Genomic DNA, 23,681 nt, shown 5'->3' with positions numbered 1-23,681 from the left:
CCAGCTAGGGCTACATGGAAGCGTAGTAAATGTTTTTGCAGATGTTGAGAGGGCCCAGCAGTTGCTTCCATTGTTCATCGACGATAGCGTGACAATCATTGTAAGCGATTAAGAGATGCTTGCAATATAGACAACTATGCTAGTGGCCCAGTCCGACCAAACATAACCATGCGCTCACTGAATGAATTATTGGTGGAAACCACCTTGTATCGAGAGAACAACATCAAGGTGAACACACTCTGGTTGCAACATATCACAAAACTGCACGACAACGTGAACAACGTAGGGGAGCTTGAGAAAGACACCAAAAACGATGAGGCATTCGAGAATGAGGCCACAGACACGCTTGTGCATGGCATTTACACGTCGCATCATGTGATAGATTTCGAGGACAAAACCATAAACGTTGCTCTTTCATAAGGGCTTTCACCGATAGGGCTCCTGCACGACAAGCACTGCGAAGAATTGGGCTTTCCTACACTGTTTTATGGGCAAAAAAAAGATTACGGAACTACAACATAGAGAACGTACCAGGACATAGTCAAGTGGGAGCTGCGGCACAAGGATCGACAGTTTGCACTGTGCATCAAGAACCTACTCTTTAAAAGCATGAAAGTACTTGTCTAGCAAATAGTCTCCTCAGTGCCCAGGCTGGGTTAGAATGCAAAAGGTGCAACTCCAAGGAATTTGTTTACAAGCACAAGCGACGCTGGTGAGCAACTACTACAATCAAAAATAGGATATTGAGACTTCATATGCTTGCGGACATCAGCTGACTACAAGAGACAGTTAAAGGAAAATGTGTTTGCGATGCTCAGGCAATTAGGCTCGCCACCTTTCTTCGTGACATTTCCTGCTGTGGAAAAAGGTGGGCACCATTGCTAGCATGCCTATCCAAGATCCATGAAAAAGAGGACAGCAAAGCGGGCACAAGCACCCAAAAAGATGGCGGCACAATACTATGCTCACAAATTCCGTGCCATGAAGAATGTGCTATGTCGAGACGATAGCGTGCTGGGCCCCGTGGATGATTTTTTCTTTGTGACCGAATTCCAGAACAAAGGCAGCCAACACAACAATAGACTAATATGGGTGCATGGTGCGCCTACCTACAACATAAACAATGCGGCAACCATGCGGCAACCATCACACAATATGTGGACCGCCACATTTCTACGGACGCATCAAAGCTGCCATTGCAATTCAAACACACAAGCATAGGAAAACTTGCACAAAGACTTTAAAAAAGTGTCGATTTGGTTTCCCCCACCCACCTCTCAAGGAAACACGTGTGCTACTTGCTTCCTCTACAGAGTGACAAAAATCGGCACCAACACAAGAGAGACTCAAAGAGAATTTTTGTGTTGCTCGAATACACCGACACACAAGCGCTTAGCTTTGATGAACTGTTGATAGAGTTGTAGTTGACCTACGACGATTACATGTTGGCACTGCGAAGCAACATTTCGGAGGCGACACTGCTCTTGCAAAGGCTTCCAAAAGACATAAACACAAACAACTTCAATCCCACAATATCGGCATTATGGGAAGCAAATATTGATGTACAAATTGTCAGAATCCACACGGGGCAGCCTCCTACTGTACATCCTACATTACAAAGATTGACAAAGAAACAAAAGACACGGTGAAGGAAGCAATCAAGCTAAGCATAGAACAAAAAATTCCAGCAAACGAGTGCATTCAGAAAGTTGGCAATGCCATCCTCAACACACAACATATTAGCTCTCAACAAGCAGTCTACCTATGCCTCTTGCTATCGCTAACAAGTGCCATGAGAGAGTTCATCTACATAAACACAAGCCCAGCAGAAGAACGAATGCTCCTCCTGAAAAGAAGAGCACGGCTTGAGAGGCTCGAACCTGATAGCACGGAAGTGTTCTTCGACGACATCATCAACAAAGTACATCAAACAGTTAGATTCCTTGAAAAGTTTGTGCCTCGCACGGTTCACAAACGAGTACGATACAAAGAAAGGGCAAGAACAACACAGGAAGAGGTCCAGGATAATACACTTCAACAACTACAACAAAAGCACAAAACCGAAGGAGCACTATAGAGAGAGGTGCCTTCAGTACATACCTTTCCGAAAAACGAAGCATGCATTGGATAGCATACACCCCACATGGCATGACGACATGCATGTTGCATGCCTTGAAATAATCAATGAAACCGAGGCTCCATTCAACAAAATGGAAACATTACAAGACATTGGTGCAGCATGTAACGGCATCAGCGACATCACATCCTCAAACACCTCCACCACGATTCCTGATGGTGGAGACGGGTTCGACCTCTCAACCAAGACATGCGCATCCCCAGCAACATTAGGTAGCAAAGTCATGAACAACATCATCTAGTAAACTTGGTGCCAAACAATGCATTCTATGAAATGTGATAGGGCACAAACAACGTGCAACGCGCCATTGTCGACAACATAATCTTAAAGAAAAGACTGAGACCGTTTGAGAGCTTTCGAATATTCATATTAGGGAGTCCATGCTCAGGGAAAACACTCACTGGAATGTTGCTAGTGCAAGCACTGCTACGTCTGTACTCACACAGAGAGACATCAGACACTGACTTGCCAAGAACACTTTCATTGGCTTACACAGGGAAAGCAGCCAGAGGCATAGGGGGGAGCACAATACACGCAGCCCTTCGTCTACCACTACTAGCGAGTGCATACATAACCCTGTTGTCTGAGAAGCTCCAAACACTATCATCATTGTATAAAAACGTTGAGCTACTTCTCGTCGATGAAGTTTCTATGGTAGGAAGAAACACTTTCACGGCCATAGACATACACATGTGAGAGATAAAGCACAAGCATGAGTTGCCGTTTGGGGGGGGTGGACCTACTATTTTGACTTTTGCCAGGCAAGCCCAATCAAGGATTCCTGGGTATTCTCTCAGAAACAAAGCGAGATAGCGTTGATGGGGTTGTGCTGGAAAACAAAAGTACAATACTACGAGCTAGAAGAGCCAATGCGGCAAAACAAGGGGTCGTTCCTTAAAATGCTAAATAGAATCCGCTTTGGGGCTCAAACGGATGCCGACCTCCAAGCAATTAACGATACATATGTCTGACCTATTCCAAACAAGCACGAAACACCGCATCTTTTTTACATAGACGCTACCAAGGACGAGCACAACAACATCATCTTTCAAAATTCAGAAGGGGAACCGCATGTTCTTATAGCGGTTGACCACATGCACAAAACATGCAGCAAGAGTGTGAAAAATCTCCAGGACCCAAGAAAAACAGCAAGACTACACAAGGAAATAAGGCTAAAACAAGGCATGATTGTGGAAATTTGTTCAGGAAACATCGACATCGAGGACGACATAGTAAATGGAGTAGATGGAGTATTCAAAGGTTCTAATTTAACATTCAAGCTACCGATAGCATGGATAAAGCTTTCAAATGGAAATGCAGGAGCCAAGGCACGTGCAATGGTCAAATACAATACAACTGGGAAAGCACCTCATACATGGACACCTGTAGTGCAAATTACGAGAGAGTTCCAAATAGGGAACAACCATCTAAATAGTGCAAGTAGGAAACAATTCCTAGTGCAGCCAGTAGCTGCAAGGACAGTTCACCGTTCCCGAGGCTTGACAATGAACAGCCTAGCATTCGACCCATCAGGCATAAGGACACACGGCCTGGTTTACACAGCTTTGTCGAGAGTAAGGGATCCAAAAAACCTGTACCTCCTATCACCTATCCGGCAAGAAAATGTGAAAGTGGACCTTAGGGTAGTGCAAGGAATCAAACGTCTACAGACTCAATGCCAATGGCAAGTTGAGGACACAAGCCTCTCTAAGAAATCAATGACAAGGAGCTACTTGGTGAGCCTTAACACAAGGTCATTCACTACCCATAAAGAAGACATCTTCCAATGCTCGTACCTGCTAAACGCAACAATATTATGCTTGCAAGAAACGCATGCAAGGCGAGGGACTGACATGGCATTGCCAAACATGAAACACATTGCAACGAATCGAGGTACCGAGCTTCAACATACTTTGATGGCAACATGGAGCTCGTGCGCACAAAAACATTTTCTAAAGACGGAGCAGAGTGCCTGCTCACAATTCTAAAAGGGGGGCAACAAAAAGAAGTGGCAATAATGAATGTTTATAAGTCTCTGCATGCATCACACACGAAACTTATAGAAGTGTTGGGCCAAATGCATAAAAAAATACCAGCAGCAAAAAAATCATGCTCCGACAAAAAACATGGAACAACTAATCCTTTCACCTACCACAATCCATGGGTCTACGATAGACCCCACCAATGGGCAACAACATCGGCAACAAACAAAGACAAAGGAACTGGTTTGACTATTCGCTTACATTTACAACATTTGAATAGGGCTTCGGCTCCGCAAATGTAAGGCAGGCCAGATGAACCCTGTTCTTACAATTTTTGCCCTGTCTAAAATACAATAAACCTATTTCGAAAGAGGGCAATGAAACGAATGCAATGCGAGGGTCATAAGACACGATGATTGGCGGAGCATGCAGAGCGAGCTGCCTGGCCGCGTTGGGGTCCGTCGGGAAGCTGATCGAGATCTCAGAAGGTCATGCGAGTGTATGAGCGTGGGGGGAGGATAGAATAACACGTTGACTAAAGCGAAGGTCGGCACGTCACGTTTGGATAGGCCAATGCAGAGAACCTATAAATATGGCGATGTAAATCCAGCTGACTAGTGTACGTTGCAAATTTGCAAAAGCTTGAATGGTGGTAGAGATGCAGTCCTTGTGTCTTTCGGCTGCAGCGATATCGCGCGTTTGCCCCTTCCTCGCAGATCATTCAGCCTCCTGCCTTCGCCCCTCTTCACCCAGATTCAACCTCTTTAGCCTCTCCGCCACCCCCCGCAGCTTTGATGGCCTCCATTTCCCCCCCTCTTCCGGCCCTGCACCCCCTTTCCGCGAGGACGATGCCAACCTTTCTGTCCTCCCCAACCTTTGGAGCGCCGACGACACCCTTGCTCTTCCGAACGAAGAAGAGAGATTGACTGTACACGGAGACGGTTTGATAGAAGCGGACGAGGCGGATCACGATGACGTTTGGAGCTCCGAAGAGAATGGCCGAGCAGGTGTTGATAAAGATACTGCTCCACCGCTCGAAGAGGCGTCCGAAAGGTTTAAGCTTCAACACGGCCGTGAGGTGAACTGACTCCGACGCTCTCGAAAGGTCTGGTTGTGGAATGGGGCAATTTCCAGCTGCGAGATATGCAAACCACTCACAGAATACATCGCAACTTTTACACCACAGCTTAAACGTACAAGTAGAGTTCTGAAGGGAGACAAAATTCCATGACCGGTATTATGGAACTCGCCTCGTTGCCACGTGTTCTCAAAAGCGCATCGTTTATAGCTAATTACGGCTATGTCATGCAGGTGAAGTTGAGTTAACCATTGCTTTGTTAGCTTCATTTCTAAGAGAAACATCATAGTTGCTATCTATACCAGTATTGCATCGAGGCCCTTTTGACAATCAAGGAATCATTGGATGAGCCACGACAGGCCATGGAGAGGGCAACGCCAACAGATGGAGGATCATTCTCACAGAAAAAACGAGTGTGAAACCTGCGCTACAGCTCCTCCAGACAACGGTCCCCCATTATAGGGGGCCTCTACTAGGGCATAGTCAGAGAGTATGAGTGTGACTGCACGAGATACACCTTTCCCACCTACTCTTTCCTCGCACCCTTCCTCAGATTCTACCTTCACGATGAGAGGACCTTCGGTGCTCGCGTTTGGTTAGCGGATGGAAATTTTAGGGTTACACAAATAGTGCTTACATTCCAAGGAGATTGGCCACTTGGGCAAGTCTTGCTTGCATTTTACGGGGCGTCCCCCTCCTTAAAGGGACAATGTTAGTGGTGATGGTTAACCCCCTAGGGTAGACCACCACAGCTAGATCATCCATTTCTTTTTCTAACTCTTCTATTTCAGTCCTATTCACTCTATAAGAAGCTCTACATGGAGGAGAAAATCCTTCTTCCTCTATTCGTACTCTACAATGAATATATCTACTCTCTATCCAACTCACATCCATACACCAGTGTTGGCTGAATGGATATTATTTACTCTTGGTTCTATAGTCACTGCAGATCCCTAGGATGATCCCTGGGATGAGGAGGTAGAAGCCTCACCCTCTTTCTTGGATGCTTTGCTTTTTCCTTTCATGGAATTGGTCTTGGCGATTTTGGCTAATAGAATACGATTTTTATGCCATGGATGCCCTAGCTTATGTTTTTTACAGCTGCAGCATTTACCTTCCTTAATCAATCTTTTCTTCTCATCTTCAGTCATGGAAGGAAATGGTATCCATCCAGGACGTGATTGGCTTTTAACATTTTGTATAATAGTTTTCTCCCTTCCCTTATTGAAGGGTTTACGAGGATTCAACTTCCTCTCAGCTATTTCAGCCTAAGGTCTCTGAGAGTGGTTGGGTTGAGCATTTCTACCTCATACCTCACTTTCGGGCTTAGGGTTGGTAAATACTTATTTCTTCTATCATCCTCACTCTTTTTAGGTAACTCTAAAGAGAGTTTCCAAAACGTGGCTGTAAAGTCAGCGTTACTCTTGTTGTCGAATTGCCTAAAATCTTTCCCAATGGAAGGTCAATTCCTGTTCATGCCTCGGAGGCATGAAAGTGGCTTTTAGCTGCTCTACAAACTTGGACCATTGAAGACTAAGCTCTTTTCCCGTTTGTAATAAAGACCATCATCAAAGCATCCTTCTGTAGTAGATGCAATGTGGCAAGAGCAACCTTTCGTGATCGGTCTTATCTTGATGGGCAAAGTACAGCTCAAAATGGCGAATCCAATTATCCGCCTCTGTGGCTCCATCATATATTGGGAATTCTATTCTCTCTTGGGGTTGGAGTTTGGCTCTCTTCGAGGGGGTACTTAAATCTTCATTCCCAAAATTCAGCGCTCTCTTAGTCCCTAATTTGGTCATAATGGACTGTTCAATCATATTGCTAAGCTGAGAAACTAGTTTATCAATAGAAACTCCTCTCTCCCTCTTGGACTTGGATTATAATCCATGTGTACGGGATTTGAGTTAAAGGCGTAAACTCAACGCCTTGCTCTTGGATGGACTCGTTTCTCCTTTCATTTCTAAAGGAGAACTCCCTATCAAGAGGTTCTTGAAGGAGAGACGAAGGTAATTCTATTTGTGGGTTATCATACTCAAGATGTGTGTAATTCTCATCTAATCTATCCTCTTCAGGAGGAGGTGTTGGTGTTCTATCCTTTTCTCCTTTTGGTAGTGGAGGAAAAAGGACAAGTTCATTGATTCTCCCTTCCTCTCCCATTCTTTTCTTTTAGTAACACAAGAGAGAAAATGACTTGCTGTAATTTCAGAATAGAGGTTTATTTTACAACAAAAGTAAAATGTTATAGAGTTGGTGGTACTAATCCGACTCCCGCTTCGTTTGTGTCGAAAAACCACCTCTTCTTCCTTCTCTTTTGAGCTCTTCTTCTTATTTTCTGCTGTAAACTGGTAAACTCAGTTTGGGCTACCTATTTTGAGTGGATTGGAGCTCTCGACACCGTTATAGGGGGTAATTGGTGGGTGGATCACCCCTTTAAAATCTTGTTCCAAGGGGGGCTCTTTCCCTCACAATTTAAGGGTTTCAAGGGCTTATCCACACGAGGGGAGTCACCCCGTTAGAACACCCCGTTTTCCCATTGAAAGAGCAGAATTTTCAGAGAAAGCCCTTGTTTCAGACCCTCCAAATTCAGTGGTTGCGGAAATAACAATGTGCAGACCAGCTTCGCAGGTCCTCTTTTAGAGCAACCAAAATTCGTGTTTTTAGGGATTCGAATATCATATTCTTTAAACTACTGGCCAGAAAACTTCTGTGGTCGGTTGCTTGCCGTTGGCATGTGCGCCGCTCTTCTGTGCACTGCCTGTTTGTACGAATACTTGTCCCGCCATGTGATGTCTCCCTTGCGTCTCTGGTGGTTGTAGGGATCTGCTTGTCCGTACGACTTTGCCTGTCCGTGCACTACCTTGTCTGCTCACTCCTCCTCTGCCTCTTCTCATCCCGATCATGGATTGTCACGGGTCTAATACCAAATGTGAAAAACCAGACTTCTCAAGAATGCAAATATGTGCAATGCACGTAGAATATGAATGCCTATTGGCTCTCCAATGGGGGAAGAGTGCCCTTGTGAGAGTACTTGTTTCACTTTTTGACCTACACGCACGGTAGAAGAGAGATGGCGGATGAATACAAGGTGAATAGAGAATTCTACGTGAGATGCACAATGAAGGGTGATACCCTTTCATTAATGTCCATTGAGAATCACTCAATTTCCATCTTTCCATTTAGACCTACCGTTAGCCTCTGACCCATGCATCTACCATTCAATGCATCTAAATTTACCTTTCCCTTCCTATTGCCCCTAGGACCTAGACACATGGGTGCACATCTTTATTAATAAAATAAGTGTTACATGTCCTAATTTGATGCCGATGGAAGCAGTGGCTCCAACTCGACTCGTCCTATCTACTTAGATGATCCAACGCCATAACAATTTGATTGGTGTCCATCATAAATATTAGTTCAATCTTATGTTCAACCTTTCTTTAACCCGAATGGTAATTCTTATTGAAAACAATTAAAGGACTCACTGAGAATGGCTAATGAGGCCATCTACCCATCTTGTGTAGTCGAAGAATTTGTTGGTGCATCCATGCACGACTCAATAGGTGCACAACAAAGAACAAAAGCTCACCTGGAGTGTTTCGAACATCTAGAGTGTTGGATGTGGGGAGCAACGGAAGGAAGTTGGAATGCAAGAGAGGAGACAACAAGTTGAAAGCAGTGGAGTGTACCTGCAATTGGATAATGGAAAAGTACAATAGTGACCACTATATGGCCCAAACGTGTCTTAAGTGACTTGGGACTGAATGTCCTAAGTCACCTAACTAGGACTAACGAGAATGAACTAGGACTAACCAATCCTAACTAGCCTACAAGGCCATACTAGGGCGAAGTGGCAACAAACCCTCCTACACGATATGGCTGAAGTATCCAAGAGTAAGTTATACGTGGAAACTAAATCATGGTTGCACATGTTCATCTGCGATGGATATGGCAACGTATGATAATACAGGTAAAGGAGAATCATGTGACAAAAAGGTACCAAGTGTAAAGCTAGCTGAAAAGCTTCAAACTTGGGTCATGGTAGTGCCTTTGTGGAAAGATATGCTAAGTTTTAACGTAGGACAACTGTATGTCTCCAGCTGGCAGTTGCTCTTGAACATAATGATAGTGTACCTCAATGTGCTTGGTACGCTCATGAAAGACATGATACGCGCAGTGGCCAAAGCACTTTGGTTGTTTGTGTAGATATGGTAGAACATGTATGGCCAGACATCAAGATTTGCAAGTAGCTCGTGGGGCGAAACACACTCTACACCTATGAAGGTTGCCTTGTACTCAGTTTCACAACTATAAGTAGCAGCCATAGGCTGCTTCTTGAAAAGCCAAGCATGAAACAGTTGCCACTATAAAACACCCGCATGTCATAACTATCAGCCGAGTCACTGTCTATAAATGCATGCATAACTAGTGAAGACTTACCATCATATAACCGTCCCAAATGCTACGTGCATTTCAAATATTGGAAGACACATTTAACTACGTGCCAATGTTGTGTATTGGGCTTGTGCATAAACATGCTTAGCCTGGAGACTGCATATTGTAGATAAGCCTAGTGTGACATAAATAGATAAGGTAGCCAATAACGTGTTGGTAAGAGTGGCATCAAATGGGTCACTCCCATCCTCAGAGGAGAGACGGTTTACAATCCTTGAACTGGTAGCGGTGTAAAAGCAAACCAGCTTTGAAAGCTGCAATTTTCTGTGTATCTAGCCTAGTAATAAGCATGTCATCCACATTAAAATTTAAAATCAGCAAATCTGATCGGGCTTAAATCCATAAAGGGCCTTTTTCAGCCTGCATACCTTATTTTCAGAACCGTCAACCTCAAAACCTGGAGGTTGGTTGACATAGACTTCCTCAATCAAATCTTTGTGAAGGAAAGCTGTCTTATTGTCAAGTTGGCGAACCTCCTAGTGCCTGTTCGATGCAATGGCAATGACACACTGAATGGTTGTGATGCGTGAAGTGGGAGCAAAGGTCTCCTCAAAGTCAATGCCATGTTGCTGAGCATAGCCTTTCGCAACAAGGCAGGCTTTGTGGCTTTGTAACGGTCTACCCTGCCATCAGCTTTCTGCTTCAACTTGTAAACCCACTTAGTGCCGATGGCACGCTTGCTAGTAGGCAAGTCACACAACGCCCATGTGCCTTTTTTGGTGAATGGAATGAACTCAGTTCATGGCACCCATCCATTCTCTGCTATCAAATGCATCTCTATGGCATAAGAGTTCTTCATTGTGGGCAGCCAAGTGTCAGCTTGCTTGCTGTCCCTGAGAGTATCCAAGAGCCACCTGGGGACTGTTTTCTGCTGTCTACTAATGCCCTCTCCTCTACAACTGCCTGTTCAATAGCATAATCATCGGGTGCCTGCAAATCAGGTTGAAGATGGGCATCAATCTAATGAGGCTGAACATGGGCATTGATCTGATTGGGCTGAGAACTGCTAGAAGCATTAAGATTTGAACCCTGCATTGGTTGTTTTGTATTTGTATTTGATTGAGAGAGAGGCAGCAAGGAATCAAACACAGTAGAGGCATCTATAGATGGCAGTTTTTTCAGTCCAGCCAAGGTAAAGCTGCATGCTCAGAAAAAACCACATCTCTGTTGACAATAACCTTCTGTGTGCTAGGCTATACAACCTATAGCCTTTGCTTGGTGAGCTAGCCAATGAATATGCATTTGGCTACCTTATCTTCCAACTTATGCCTCAACTAAGAGGGAACATGTGCATATGCCTAGCACCCCAAGTTCTAGCCCGCCCTCATCTAGCAGCTCCTCTTTCTCTTCTCCTTCTTCTTCTTCCTCCTCCAAAGAGCCTCTTGTCGTGGACGAAAAAGGAGATCCAGATCGAGAAGCAAAGATTTCGAAGAAGGTGCTAAGTCCATCAAGTTCGCCACTTTTGATGGAAAGTATGGAGCCAGTGGACAAGCTTTGCAATTTATCCGCCAGTATGATATAGGTTTTAAAACATGACGCTATCAGGAGAAGTCAAAGCTGAAGATTGTAAATCTACATCATACAAACAGCGCCAACACATGGTGGGGAGCTCTTTTGGATGCAGGTGAAGCGCCAAAGAAGTGGAAAGATTTCACGAAACAGTTTTATGAGCAAAAATTCGATGATGTCTACACAACTTGGGAAAGCGTGAGTATTTTAGCTTCAGATATTGTCGAGACTTCTAATCAGAAGTTTTGGACGGCTTATCTTCAGATTACTCCCTTCAAGGATATCTCAGAAAACACTAAGCCTCCAAAGTATAGGGCTGGCTTACATATCCGTGCCCAAGTACGTATTGCATCCAAGGCAAATCTTCAAGACTTGATGCATTCAGCCTCACAGGTTGAGTTGAAGAAAGAAGATTTGCTGCGGATAGTAGCACCCTTAGCAGCTTCAAAAGGCAAGGATGGGGACACTTTTAGAAGAAATATGGTACCAGAGACTGTCAAAAGAAGTTTCAGCCTCAGAGGCGAAAGGGTTTATCAAAGCCCTTTAAAGAAAAATCAAAACTCACTCCAGAACAGCTCGAGACCTTCCGAAAGGAAGTAAAGTGCTTCCAAACGCCTAAAGAACTGTCAAAGACGTTGGCGGGAGGAGTTCCCGATGATCTAGGGAGATGAGCCGATCTTGAGGCCAAAAGAGCTTTGCCTTTCATGGGGCAAAGTAAGAGACGAGAATGCACTAATTTTGTTTGATCCATGTGAACAAATCACTTCATCTCACATGATCTCGCCTTGTGGCTGGGGATCAAGATGGAAGACCTTAGACAATGTCTTGATGCGCGACAGATCTTGCAAGGAGAATCAATACCACAAACTCCACTTATTGGCAAGCTTAGGATCTATGTGCAACATTATGTGGATCAACAAGAAGATTTCTTTATTTCACCTTTGGAACAATTCAATGTAGTTTTGGGAATGCCTTGGTTCCACAGAAAAGGGGTTCATCTTGTGATGTTAAAGTAGATGCTTGTTTTCAAGCATAGAGACAAGGAGCAACAAATTGTTTTTTTTCCCCTTTCCAGTGTAGAGACAAGGAACATCGAATTGTTACCAAAGGGAAAGGAGAGACCATTCCACTTGTATCAAGAGTATCTGTCGGAAATGGAATAAAGAGTTCTATTTCTACTTACACGATTTTTGTTAGAGAAAAAAGAAGATAAATCGAAGGCTGAACTATATCCTCAAGATAAATGATATTTTAGTTTCTCGATACTTTCAAAGATTGTTTTTCATATCCTTTGCCAGGGGAGCTACCTCCAAAGCGCCCGAAGATCACATCATTGAGCTCATTCTTGGTAGTGAGCCCCCAAATCATCCACCCTATTAGGTAAGTGCAGCCTAGAGCGAGGAGATCATAGCACAGGTACAGGGTTTGTCCTCCAAAGGACTCATTCAACTCAGTTCTTCTCCTTTTTGTCCCCTAGTGTTGCTAGTCTAGGAAAAGGATGGGTCATATTGGATGTGTGTAGATTATAGAGCTCTCAACAAGATGACCATTAATAACAAGTTCCTGATTCCTCGCATAGATGATGTTATGTATAGGTTAAAAGGAGTGACGATTTTCAGCAAGTTTGATGTAACAAAAATTGGAATTAGACATGCTCACAAATTCATTATTTACCAAAACCATAGAAACCAAGAACAAGGAAACAAGGAAGAAAGAAGAGAGACGGTGCCTCATGGGGTCCAATCTTCCCCCTCTAGATTGCTTCCCATCTAGAGTATTTATAATTGTATATTCCAAAAAGCAAAGAGCACGTAGAAGATCACAAGCCAGTAAGACGATTCAGAAGGAGGGAGTCCACACCCACCTTCAACATGACTCATGAGCTGCTGCTCCTCCCCGTGAGCTACTGCCCCCCCCTCTTCCTCTCTCAGCCAGCCCCCTCTCCCTCTCCCTCTCCCTCGCTGCCCCCCCCTCTCCCCCCCTCGCTGCTCCTCCTCTTCCTCCCCTCTCGCCAGCCCCCTCTCCCTCCTCCCTCACCCTCCCTCTCCCCTTACTCCTCCCCGCCCTCCCTCTCCCCCCCCCCGCTACCCCCTACCTCTCCCTCCCCGCCCAACCTCTCTCCCCCACCCGTCAGCCCCCCCGCCCCCCTTCTCCTCCCCCGTCCCCTCCCCCATCATCCCTCTCCCTCGCCAGCCCCCCCCCGCTGCCCCCCTCCCTGCTGCCCCTTTCTCCTCTCCCCTCCCCCGCTGCCCCCCTCCCCGCTGCCCCCTTCTCCTCCGCCCTCCCTCTCCCCCACCAGCCCCCCCACCCCCTTCTCCTCCCCCGCCCCCCTCCCTCGCCCTCCCTCTCCCCCCCCGCTGCTCTCCCCCTCCCCGCTGCCCCCTTCTCCTCTGCCCTCCCTCTCCCCCGCTAGCCCCCCCGCCCCCTTCTCCTCCCCCGCCCCCCTCCCTCCCCCAGGCTCTCCCCCCCCGGCGCTGCTCTCCCCCCCAAGGTGACCCCCCCCCGAAAAAAAAAAAAACCTCCTCCCTCTCCCTCCCCGCCCCCTTCCTTCCTATCTCAGCTCCCCACGCCTCCCCCTCAGCCTACCTCCGTCTCCCCTCTCTCCTCCCCTCTCTTTCGCCTTCTTCTTGCCCCTCTTTCCCTTCCCTTCCCCTCTCTCCTACCCTCTCTTTCTCCTTCTTCCTGTGCCCGCGTTTAGGGCGTCCTGGGCAGTAGTTTCACGGACGGAGCTTTTTCAGTGTTGGAATCAGCCTTTTCACATCGATTGGCGAATGGATCCCCATTTAGCCAATCTCCGTCCACCTCCACCGGCCGCGAGAACCGTCATTTTTTCAGAAGACGAGCTGCAGTAGCTCAAGAAAGATGTGGAATTAGAGGGCTCCACATCACTTTTCGCCCGCATCTTTGGGTCACACCCTTCTAGATCATAGGCTAGAGACTGGATGCTGGCGGCGTTACCAGGAGACCTCGCCCCTCACCTCAGGGATATTCGACTTTTGGGACGTGGATTCTTCCAAGTGGTTTTCGACTCCCACGAGTCCACAGCCCTTGTTCTCAAAGCTAATCCCCTGGCTTTGGGTTCGAGGAGGATCTTTCTTTTGCTCTACACCTTGGGCTTCGATCCGGTCGAGGAGGACAGGCAGGTCACATCACTGTTCATTAGGTTTCCTGGTCTTCCTCAGGTCTACCATCGACTGCTTGCCACTATCGGAGCCACATTCGGAGTGTTCACGGAGATCCCCTCCCTTCCTGGCGTGCCTTCTTTCTTAGCAGAGGCAGTCAGTGCAGACGGGGTGCCTCGTGTTAGGGTCATTGTCTCTGACCCTAACATCTAAGATGACCACATTATGCTTCAACGTCCAGACGGCTCTCTCTTTTCGACAGAGAGTCGAGATTTCAGGTAGACAGGACCAGTGCAGGATTTGCAGGACCCTTGGGCACTTTGCTAGAGACTGCCCAAGGAAGAGAAAAAGACCCAAGAGGTCTTTTGGTGCGGCTCCTTCACGTACTACCATGACTGCACCCCCCAGCACCCTGTACCATGCACTCCAGGACCACCAAGAGCAATAGGGCGCCCTGCTTCGCGCACCCCAGGACCACCAGGGGCAACAGGGCACCCAATGCCCTCAGCACATCCAGTACCACGATGGAGAGCTATCAGAGCGGCTCCCTTACCTCAGGAGGAGACTTTTGATCCTGCTCAGACAGACGCCTTTCAGACTCCAGAGGTGGATGTTGCTGCAGCCCCAGACACTACAGCTCCACATCAGGAGGGGCCTTTAGATCCAGCAGCCCGAGTCACTTTGGTGTCTGACCCCTTGGTTTCTGACCACGAGGGGACGACAGGTACTTCTTCCCCGCAGACTGTTCCTGCCACAGTCAGGACAATCGAGAAAGTGCAGGCGCAGATGAGGGCTCCTGATTCCTCTTCACCCCAGCCACAGGCCTCCTCAATCCCGAGCTCGAGTTCTACTGATAGAGGCCTGGCAGGTCCTTCTCCTCCATCTTCCACGAGTGCAGGTCTTCTTCGCACTCCTCGGCCAGACTTGCTTATCAGGAATTCTTTTTCGGCATTGGCAGATTCGGCGACTTTCATGGATGATGATGAGTTTGTGCCCTCCACCTTAGGGGTCCCGGTCATTGGGATTCCTTCTGACAGGGCCTCCCTTTCAGCAGGTGTGGGGATCCTTTCACCTGTTGAGTTTCCTGCCCTCAGCAGGAGTGTTTCGGCCCAGGGGAAGCTGGTCTCCTCTACTAGGTCGGGTAAGCCTTTCCATCCAGCATCCTCCTGTCGATGAGGATAGTCAGCTGGAACATACAGGGCCTAGGCGGAGTTCCACACCGTCGTCGTAGGCAGCTGATCCGGAACCAGCTTCATCCAGGCGTCACTGGAGGTGCTATTGATTTATCCAGGAACACAAGCTGGATGCCAGTGATTGCTCTAAGTCTGGCAAATTGCTTTCAGGACATACCTTCTGGTCGCCTGCTATGGGCACAAGGGGAGGTACTTGCATTTCGGTCTCTCTTTCTATTCTTCCCTTGGTTGCTGGTCATGGTATTATCTCCCCTTCTACAGCTCAATGGATCATTATTTTGATTGGAGGGCGTAAGATTGGTCTTCTCAATCTTTATGCTCCCAATAACAGAGGGAATCGGATCTCCTTTTGGAAGGAGTTACTCTCTTGGGCCCCCATTGCAGATTCTTGGATCATTGGTGGCGACTTCAACATGGTTGAGTTGCCTTCAGACAAAAAGGGAGGCAGACAGGGTGGAATTCATTCTTTGGAGAGGACAGCCTGGGATGCCTTTCTCTTTCAGTTCAGTGGCAGAGACACTTGGTTGGATGATGCCTTTCATATTATGCCACAGTCACTCCTGTACTCTTGGTTGAACAGGAGAATACACATGCCCATTCATGCACGGATTGACAGATTTTATGTAGACGACTGGGCACTTGACAGAGGAGGATGTGTATGCATTTCTACTGGGGTTTCCACCTCAGATCATTTTCCAGTGGGTTGCAGATTCTTGAGCCTCATCGGAGAGGACGCTCTGCCAGTGTCAGGATTCCGGATGCTTTTTATGCAGAGGAGAGCCTCACGGAGGATATTTTACAGATTTGGGTTTCTCACATACAGGGTGGAGCTGTCCATCCATCTCAGGTAGCTGCAGCCTTATCCGGAATTAGTGACTATTATCATTCAGTCGTTGATTCTAGGAGACGTGAGATTCTCATTTGCAGACATTGTTGGATCAGAGAGTAGAGTATGCCTTTCATGCACGGGAATCCTTTTGGATTCAGATGGGTGGCAGGGTCAACAAACACTTTTTCTCTACTCATGGGCCCATACATAGTAGAGATAATGTTTCGTAGCTTGTTGACTCAGACGGGGTGTTACAGTCAGATCCTGATGCTGTCATGCGTGTAGCTTCAGATTTTTTTGCATCCCTTCTTACTGCAGATCCAGGCACACAGGCCATTGATGATGCCAGAGAGGTTATTTGGCAGTGTATCCCTGTATTGGTGAAGGATGAGATGTATGTTTCTCTGGATGCACCTTTCACCAATGCAGAATTCAACACTGCATTACTTGCCCTTCACAAGGGCAAGTGCCTAGGTTCAGATGGACTTACCCCCTCCTTTTTTATTACTTTTTGGGAGCACATTGGTGATCACATTACATCAGCCCTGCAGGGCGTGTGGGACTCTGGTGAGATGCCGGACTCACTCACAGATGGTCTCATTCATCTCATCCCAAAGGAGGGTAATAGGAATCTTGTGTCTCAATGGAGACCCATCACTCTTTTGGGCACTTTTTATAAGATTTTGGCGAAAGCCATCACTCTGCGGCTACAGGTTTTTCTTCCAGATTTGATTCATGACACGCAGATAGGGTTTGTGCATGGCAGAAGTATTTTTGATAATATTTTCTCATTTTGGGAGGCCTCAGAATGGGCCATGCAGAGCCGCCAGAGATTGGCCATTCTACTCTTGGACTTTGAGAAAGCTTACGACAGAGTAGACTTGGGATTTCTTAGAGGGTTCTCTATCTCGCTTTGGTTTTTCAGATGCATGGATTAGAGGAGTATCCTCTCTCTACAGATCAGCCCATAGCCAGTTGCTCATTGGGGGGGTAAGAGGGGACAGTTTTCAGATTTCCAGATCTGTTCGCCAGGGATGTCCTCTTGCCCCGTTTCTTTTTTTGTTTGTGGCGGAAGCTATGAGTATCTACATTAGATCTCAAGCTGATATTTATGGGCTGAGGCTTCCTATTCGCCGGGAAGAAGAGCTCCTGGATAGTGAGTTGGCAGATGACACAGCTGTTTTTTTGGATGCCTCCCCCAGGACACTCACTTCCTTCCGGACAGCCTTGGATTTGTTTTGCACGGCTGCAGGTGCACACAGTGGTTTTTGGATTTGCGAGGATGACACCCCGGATTGGGGTAATGATATTGGCTTCACTTGGGTACAGAGGGGCTTCTGCGTCAGATATTTGGGCTGCCAGGTTGGGGTGGGCATCTCTCCCTCACAACAGTTTGCTCCGGTGTTGGAAAGCATCAGAAGAAAGCACCTTTTCTGGAGCTCAGCCAAACTTGACTTGGCCTCCAGGGTGGTGGTGGTTAACCAGGTTCTTCTAGCCACAGCATGGTTTGTATGCTCTTGTTGGTGCCACTCTAGGGATTGTATCACTCAGCTTAAGAGGCCTGTACGAAACTTTTTATGGAGTGGTCTAGATGGCACAACTGATGTTACAGCCAGGGTGGCTTGGGAGACCTTGATTCTTCCTACAAGAGAAGGGGGTTTGAATATCATCGACCCAGATCTACAGTGCAGAGCTTTACTCTGCAAGTTCGTTGTGAGAGGGCTCATGCCAGGACAAGAGCCTTGGAAGGGATTTTTTATCAGATGCATACAGTCTCGCACGCCCACTTCAGGAGAGGATTGGACACACAGTACTAGATGGATTTTCTCCACAGCCCACCTCAGGTCTCCCTCTTCCCCTCTTATGGTTGCTATCCTGAAAGCATGGGCCAGCTTCAGGAGTACTCTTCGCAGGATTCCCCCATCCACCCGTGAAGAGATTGAAAGGCAGCCTATCATGTGGAATGACAGGATTTTGGATGAGCTTGGCAGACCACTTGGAGCTTCTCCTTACATGCAGTGGCCGAGATGGGAGAGGGGCCCTGCATCTACAGTGGGAGCATGGAAAGCCTTCAGGAAGCTTCCTGCAGACCAACAGGCCCAGATGGTTCTTAATCTCAGAGGGAGTGCAGGGAGAGTCCAACAGATTGATGCAGCCTTGCCCTTGGATTGGGTGGACACAGATGACGTGCCTATTACTTGCTCCACCTGGATGGGGGCATTTTCCAGATTGGGAGTTCCTTTACAGGTGATTGCTTTTCTTGACCCACATGAGGATGCCTTAGTATTTGATGTTTCTTCGGGGGGCAGGCTGTCGAGATCCACAGACGATATCTTGTTGGAGGTACTATTTCAGCCAGTCAGGATAGTGGGCTTCATGGAGCATGGCTCTCTTTCACAGTGGTACTTGGATCCTGACCCGCTTCTCCTCGCCCTTGGCTCATGGAGGCTGTGGCTCTATGGAGGTGTCCCAATTAAGTTTTTGCAGTGGGACCCTTGGGAATGGGAATGGATAGATGAAGGGCACCGAGAGAAGGGCATCCCCTTCTTTTGTTACACGGTCAGTAATGCCAGGAAATTCCAGCTTAGCTCTAGGGGTTGGAAGCCTACCAGAGCTCCTCATTGGGAGAACTTTCAGATTTCTGCTGACTTGCAGAGAATTTTTTGGCAGAGGCTCTGGAAATCCCACCGGAATAGAAAAATCACTCTCTTCTTTTGGCTTTTTATTCATGGTGGGATAGCAGTGAACCATTGGAGATGCAAGTTCGGAGCTGATCCTTCTTGCCCTCGCTGCCTTTCTGCTTTGGAGACAATACAGCACTGACTATGGGATTGCAGATAGGCGAGAATCATATGGAAGGGGATTGCAAGACTTTTCAGCACTTTTGTTCACCTACCTTTCTATATGACCTGGGGATCAGTGGCTTGGCTTACTCTTTCAGGGCCCCAGGTATTTTTTGAGAGACTTGACTCCTCTTGGGCTCTTCACATCCGACGACACCTTGTGGAGTCGTGCTCTCTAGAGGATGTTCCGGCCACTCTTTTCAGGGCTGCTCACTCCTCGGTCGACTCTCCATGGGAGATCCTAGCTAGCATTGCAGCATGGCACATTTGGAGAGCCAGGTGCACTGAGGCTTTGGAGGGTTCTCAGGTTCACCCTTCTCAGATCTTGGCCAGTACTTGGACAGATACGATACACACTCTGATGGCCATTTGGGCGACCATGCAAGGATCATCTCGAGTAGCCTCCTCAAGGAGAGTTACTTTTCTCAGAGATTGGAGAGACTCTCCCTTCTTTGCTGAGACTTCTACAGGGTTGAGATGGCATTTTCAGCTTCAGCCTTGGTTTCTTTCTACCTCATTCCTCTGAGGTGTTTTTATTACATGCTTAGCATGGTGTATTTCCGCACAGAGCTTGCTCTAGCGGGTTTCTTTCTTACTTAATAGAAGTCTCTTTTTTGGAAAAAAAAAAAAAAAAAGCAAAGAGCAAAAAATAGTACATCCAAAAGCACCCCTTCTCCACAATTGAAGAGATTACTCAACATAGCTTCACTAGCTCAAAATATGGCAAGCTTAATGTGCCCTCATCCACAATTAATAAAATAACTAGCCCACGGCTTAGTATTCATTATTTTACAATCTGGGCCCATGGCCACAAGGCATGCACTGTGCAACACCTCGGTCGGTACCCTCGCACTAACTCCAATCCTCGCCATTAGTTCCTTCACCCGTACTCAAGCTGCCAATTACATTAGTTATTAAAAATCAATTGAACGAATCACTGAATTACCTCTTTTTTCCTTTTGTTCTCACTCGAAACAACGTAACTGAGGTTCGTTGGATCTGGCGTCACACAGGACTTGTTGAGGGCGGTAGAGAATCTCCGTCTTCAATCTTCACTGGGGGCGTCGGGAGGGAAAAGTGGTAATGTTATGAAAAAGCAAATGGTTTGGGAGGAGCCACACACTCTCCGCATGCATCACAATTCACATCAAAAGGTTGGTGTAAGTCTGGAACAACAAGGATTGGCTCAATTGTTAACTTTTCTTTGAGAGTATTGAAAGCTGTCCTTTGTCGGTCTCCCGACCTAAAGACTGTGAATTTCTTAGTTTAATCATGCAATGGTGCTGCTATATCAGCAAAGTGTCTGATGAACCGCCTATAATAGGAGCAAAGGTACTTCATGTACTGAGCTGAGTGTGGCTATAATAGGAGCAAAGTCCCAAGAAACTGCATACTTCATGTACGGAGCTGAGTTCTGGCCATCCCTAAATAGCTTTAATCTTGGCTAGCAGAGTTTGTTATTCTGAAGTTCTTGGAATACTGTATCAAAATGCCTCTTATGTTCTTGTTCGAACTTGGAAAATCCTAGAATATCATCAAAGAAAGTCTGTGTAAAGTACCCGTAGGTTTTGAAAATGCGGTCCATCATTCGATTGAAAGTGGTTGGTGCGTTTGTCAATTCAAAAGGCATGACCAAGAACTCATATAAGCCGAACGTTGTTCGAAAGGCTGTCTTGTGGATGTCCTGAGGATGGATCCATCTTTGATGACACCTACACTCCAAATTAATTGTCACGAAAATCGTATTTCTGATATTTCTTGCTATGGATATTATTTTATTTCAATCAAGTGCGACTATGGCAAAGTATTTCGTAGGAGCGCACTGGTCGCGGCGGGGGTCCTAGTGGATGCTTTGTGTGGTTTAGTTGGGGACGCCTAACTAGCCTGTGGTTTGCCATGCTAGATGGTTGAAATCATGGGTGATTCCGTGTTAATACTAATGTTGCTAGTGTTATTGGTGTTATGTTTGATTATTGTACTTTGAGCGCAATTATATTGGGATTGATTGGTTGCTGCGTTTCACTAGGATGGTCATGTCGTGGCCTGCAAGAGTTGGAGGCTGTGTGGTGTTGAGAGATATATGGTTATTTATGAGAAAGAGATGCTAGCAGTAATTTATGCTCTCACTATTTGGAAGCATTGTCTTCTTGGAGCTGATTTCGTAGTCAAGATGGATCACCAGAGCCTCACGTATTTCTTGACACAAACTAAGCTCTCGGAAAAGCATTTGAGGTGGCAAACTTCTTGTTCATGTTTCATTTTCACGCTTCAGGAGCCCAAAATAGAGCAACCAAGGCTTTATCTAGAAGGCCCCATGTAAACAATGTCATTATAGCCTATCACAGGGACCTCAAGGGCATGAAATATCTTTATCTACACGATTCCGACTTCGGAGAGATCACGAGGAACATTCAACAAGGACAATCATCCAACTAGTATTCACTTAGGGATGGAAACCTCATTGTCACATGCACCCTTGCACTTGGGTGCAATGTGACACATTGGCTACATCGACAATTGCGTTATAGTTTCCTAATAGGAGATTTTGTGGTATACTGTGACCCCTTTGTGAGCCCTTTCCAGGGGTAGTCAGGCATAAGCTACGTAGGTCAGTCTCTCAGCAGTAGGTCTAGGTAGGGTAGTGCTTCTATCTTAGGATTAGAGATAGGTCTAGGTTCAGCCTAGGATAGGAGCCCTTTTGGGGCCCCCTCAGGGCTGGTTTGTTTGGGGCCCCCTCAGGGCTGATAATACAAGAAGAAAACTTGGCAAAGGTGAGAGAGAGTCCAAACTTTAATACATGAATTTCTCAATGTTTTAGCTCTGCGCCACATGATCACTATACGCTTCACGAACCCTCTGAGAGTATCTTGGACGTCTCTTCAGCTCCTCCAAGTCCTCTGTTGACAAATCCTCTTGGACCCTCACACAATTCTTAGACAAGGGAATCACAAATCTTCACGGACACTTTGAAATATCATGGACCCTCTGAGCCGAACCTGGCTGGGGGATACCACTTGTTGGCAAACCGAGATATAAATGTTGGCGGACTCTGTTCTTCCACATATCTAGTTGGCCGAGACGTCAGTAGAGGCGTCGGTCACTCTGAAGGATTTGTATGAGACGGACAACACCTCCCGGATTTTGCTTCTTCAGCATCAACTCTACAATCTTGATATGGAAGAAGGAGATACGGTACATAGCCATTTGACGAAGGTCAAGGTGGTGAGGGATTAGCTGGCTGCAGTTGGTCAGAAGACAGACCTTCGGGGGGGTTTACTAGGCCCTAGTGCTGTTTTTCCTCTCTCTCTCTCTCTCTCTCTCTCTCTCTCGTGAATCGTATGCCAGTCCAAGCCAGTGTTACAAGACACGTTTCTAGATTTTTGGGAGGCGTTTTGCCGAGAAATGCATTAAAATCTTGTATTTTATGTATATTATATATACTTTATAAATAATACTGCATCTAGGCTTTAGCAAGGAAGGGTAGAGTAGAGGGTTTAGCAAGGGAGTAGAGTAGAGGGCTTAGCAAGGGGGTAGAGGGCTTAGGAAACGGGCTGGAGTAGAGGAGTAGAGGCTGGAGTAGAGGGCTTAGGCTGGGTAGAGTAGAGGGCTTGGCAAGAAAATAAAGTAGAGGGCTAGGCTAGGTAGAGTAGAGTGTTTTGCAGACAGCAGGCAACAGGCTGGCGAGGGCTTAGCAAAGGGGTAGAGGGCTTAGGCAATAGGCTGGAGTAGAGGCTGGAGCATGGAGTAGAGGGCTTAGGCTGGGTAGAGTAGAGTGTTTTGCAGGCAGTAGATCAAGCAAGGGAGAGGCGAATGGAATTGGCTCAGAAAAACAGTATAAATAGTATAGTTTGTACCTAGGATGTTTCACCCTAAATGCCACGTTTCACACGTTTCTAAGAAACGTTTTGGGCAAAAACGTTTTTACACGTTTTAGATGCCCGAAACACGTTTTTTGGTCATACTAGTCCAATCGTTGAGTTTCTCTCCGCTGTTCGTGATTTCAAGCCAAGTCTTCCAGCAAGGGCAATTGTTCCAGGAAGTGGCAAATTGATTCCTGGTGTTGCGAGTTGATTTCCAGTGACTTGTGTGTGCATTTTCGAAAGTGCGAAAGAAGGCTGTGACTTGTATGTGAAAGCTGGTTGGAAGTCCGGTTGAGGTTTCAACGATAGCCTGAGAGCATTGTATAGGAGCAGCCCCCTCCTTATGGGCAGCAAGATACTCCTATTGACAGCCACAATATGTGACTTGGCTGGGCATTAGGTATTTTTATATAGGGGAGGGGCTGGACTCATCTTGGTAGCTACTGAAGCCTACAGGAAGGCATGTGGCAGAAGAGGATGAGTCAATCATACAAGGTCATTTTGGGTGCCTTATCTCAAGCCATAGTATGTCAGGTGTTGGTACAACTTTGGGCAGGTTTTATACTTGGATTTCTACATCTATATACATATCCTTTTGGCTGTACATCTGAGTGTTTTATCTTCCAGACCGGAATTTTTTCATGCACATGGAGTAAGTTGTTGTCACATGTGA

The 23,681-nt window shown here is 46.6% G+C and overlaps 1 protein-coding gene across 1 annotated transcript in view; it reads left to right on the top strand.

Moving 5' to 3' along the window:
- Nucleotides 1-4,525: 4,525 nt before the first annotated feature.
- Nucleotides 4,526-23,681, top strand: part of LOC147892463 (GTP-binding protein, HflX) — a 115,435-nt gene continuing 96,279 nt past the window's right edge. Inside the window, exon 1 of the mRNA XM_087387662.1 lies at nt 4,526-5,197. Coding sequence (XP_087243788.1) covers nt 4,766-5,197 — 432 coding nt within the window. The 5' untranslated portion in view covers nt 4,526-4,765. The remainder of the gene's footprint in view (nt 5,198-23,681) is intronic.

The sequence above is a fragment of the Dipteris shenzhenensis genome, chromosome 16, assembly GCF_047967505.1.
Source record: "Dipteris shenzhenensis isolate YYH24624 ecotype China chromosome 16, Dip_SZ_1.0, whole genome shotgun sequence".
NCBI classification, from domain to species: domain Eukaryota; kingdom Viridiplantae; phylum Streptophyta; class Polypodiopsida; order Gleicheniales; family Dipteridaceae; genus Dipteris; species Dipteris shenzhenensis.
The sequence above is the reverse complement of the archived record's forward strand: the minus strand, read 5'-3'. Positions and strand labels throughout refer to the sequence as shown.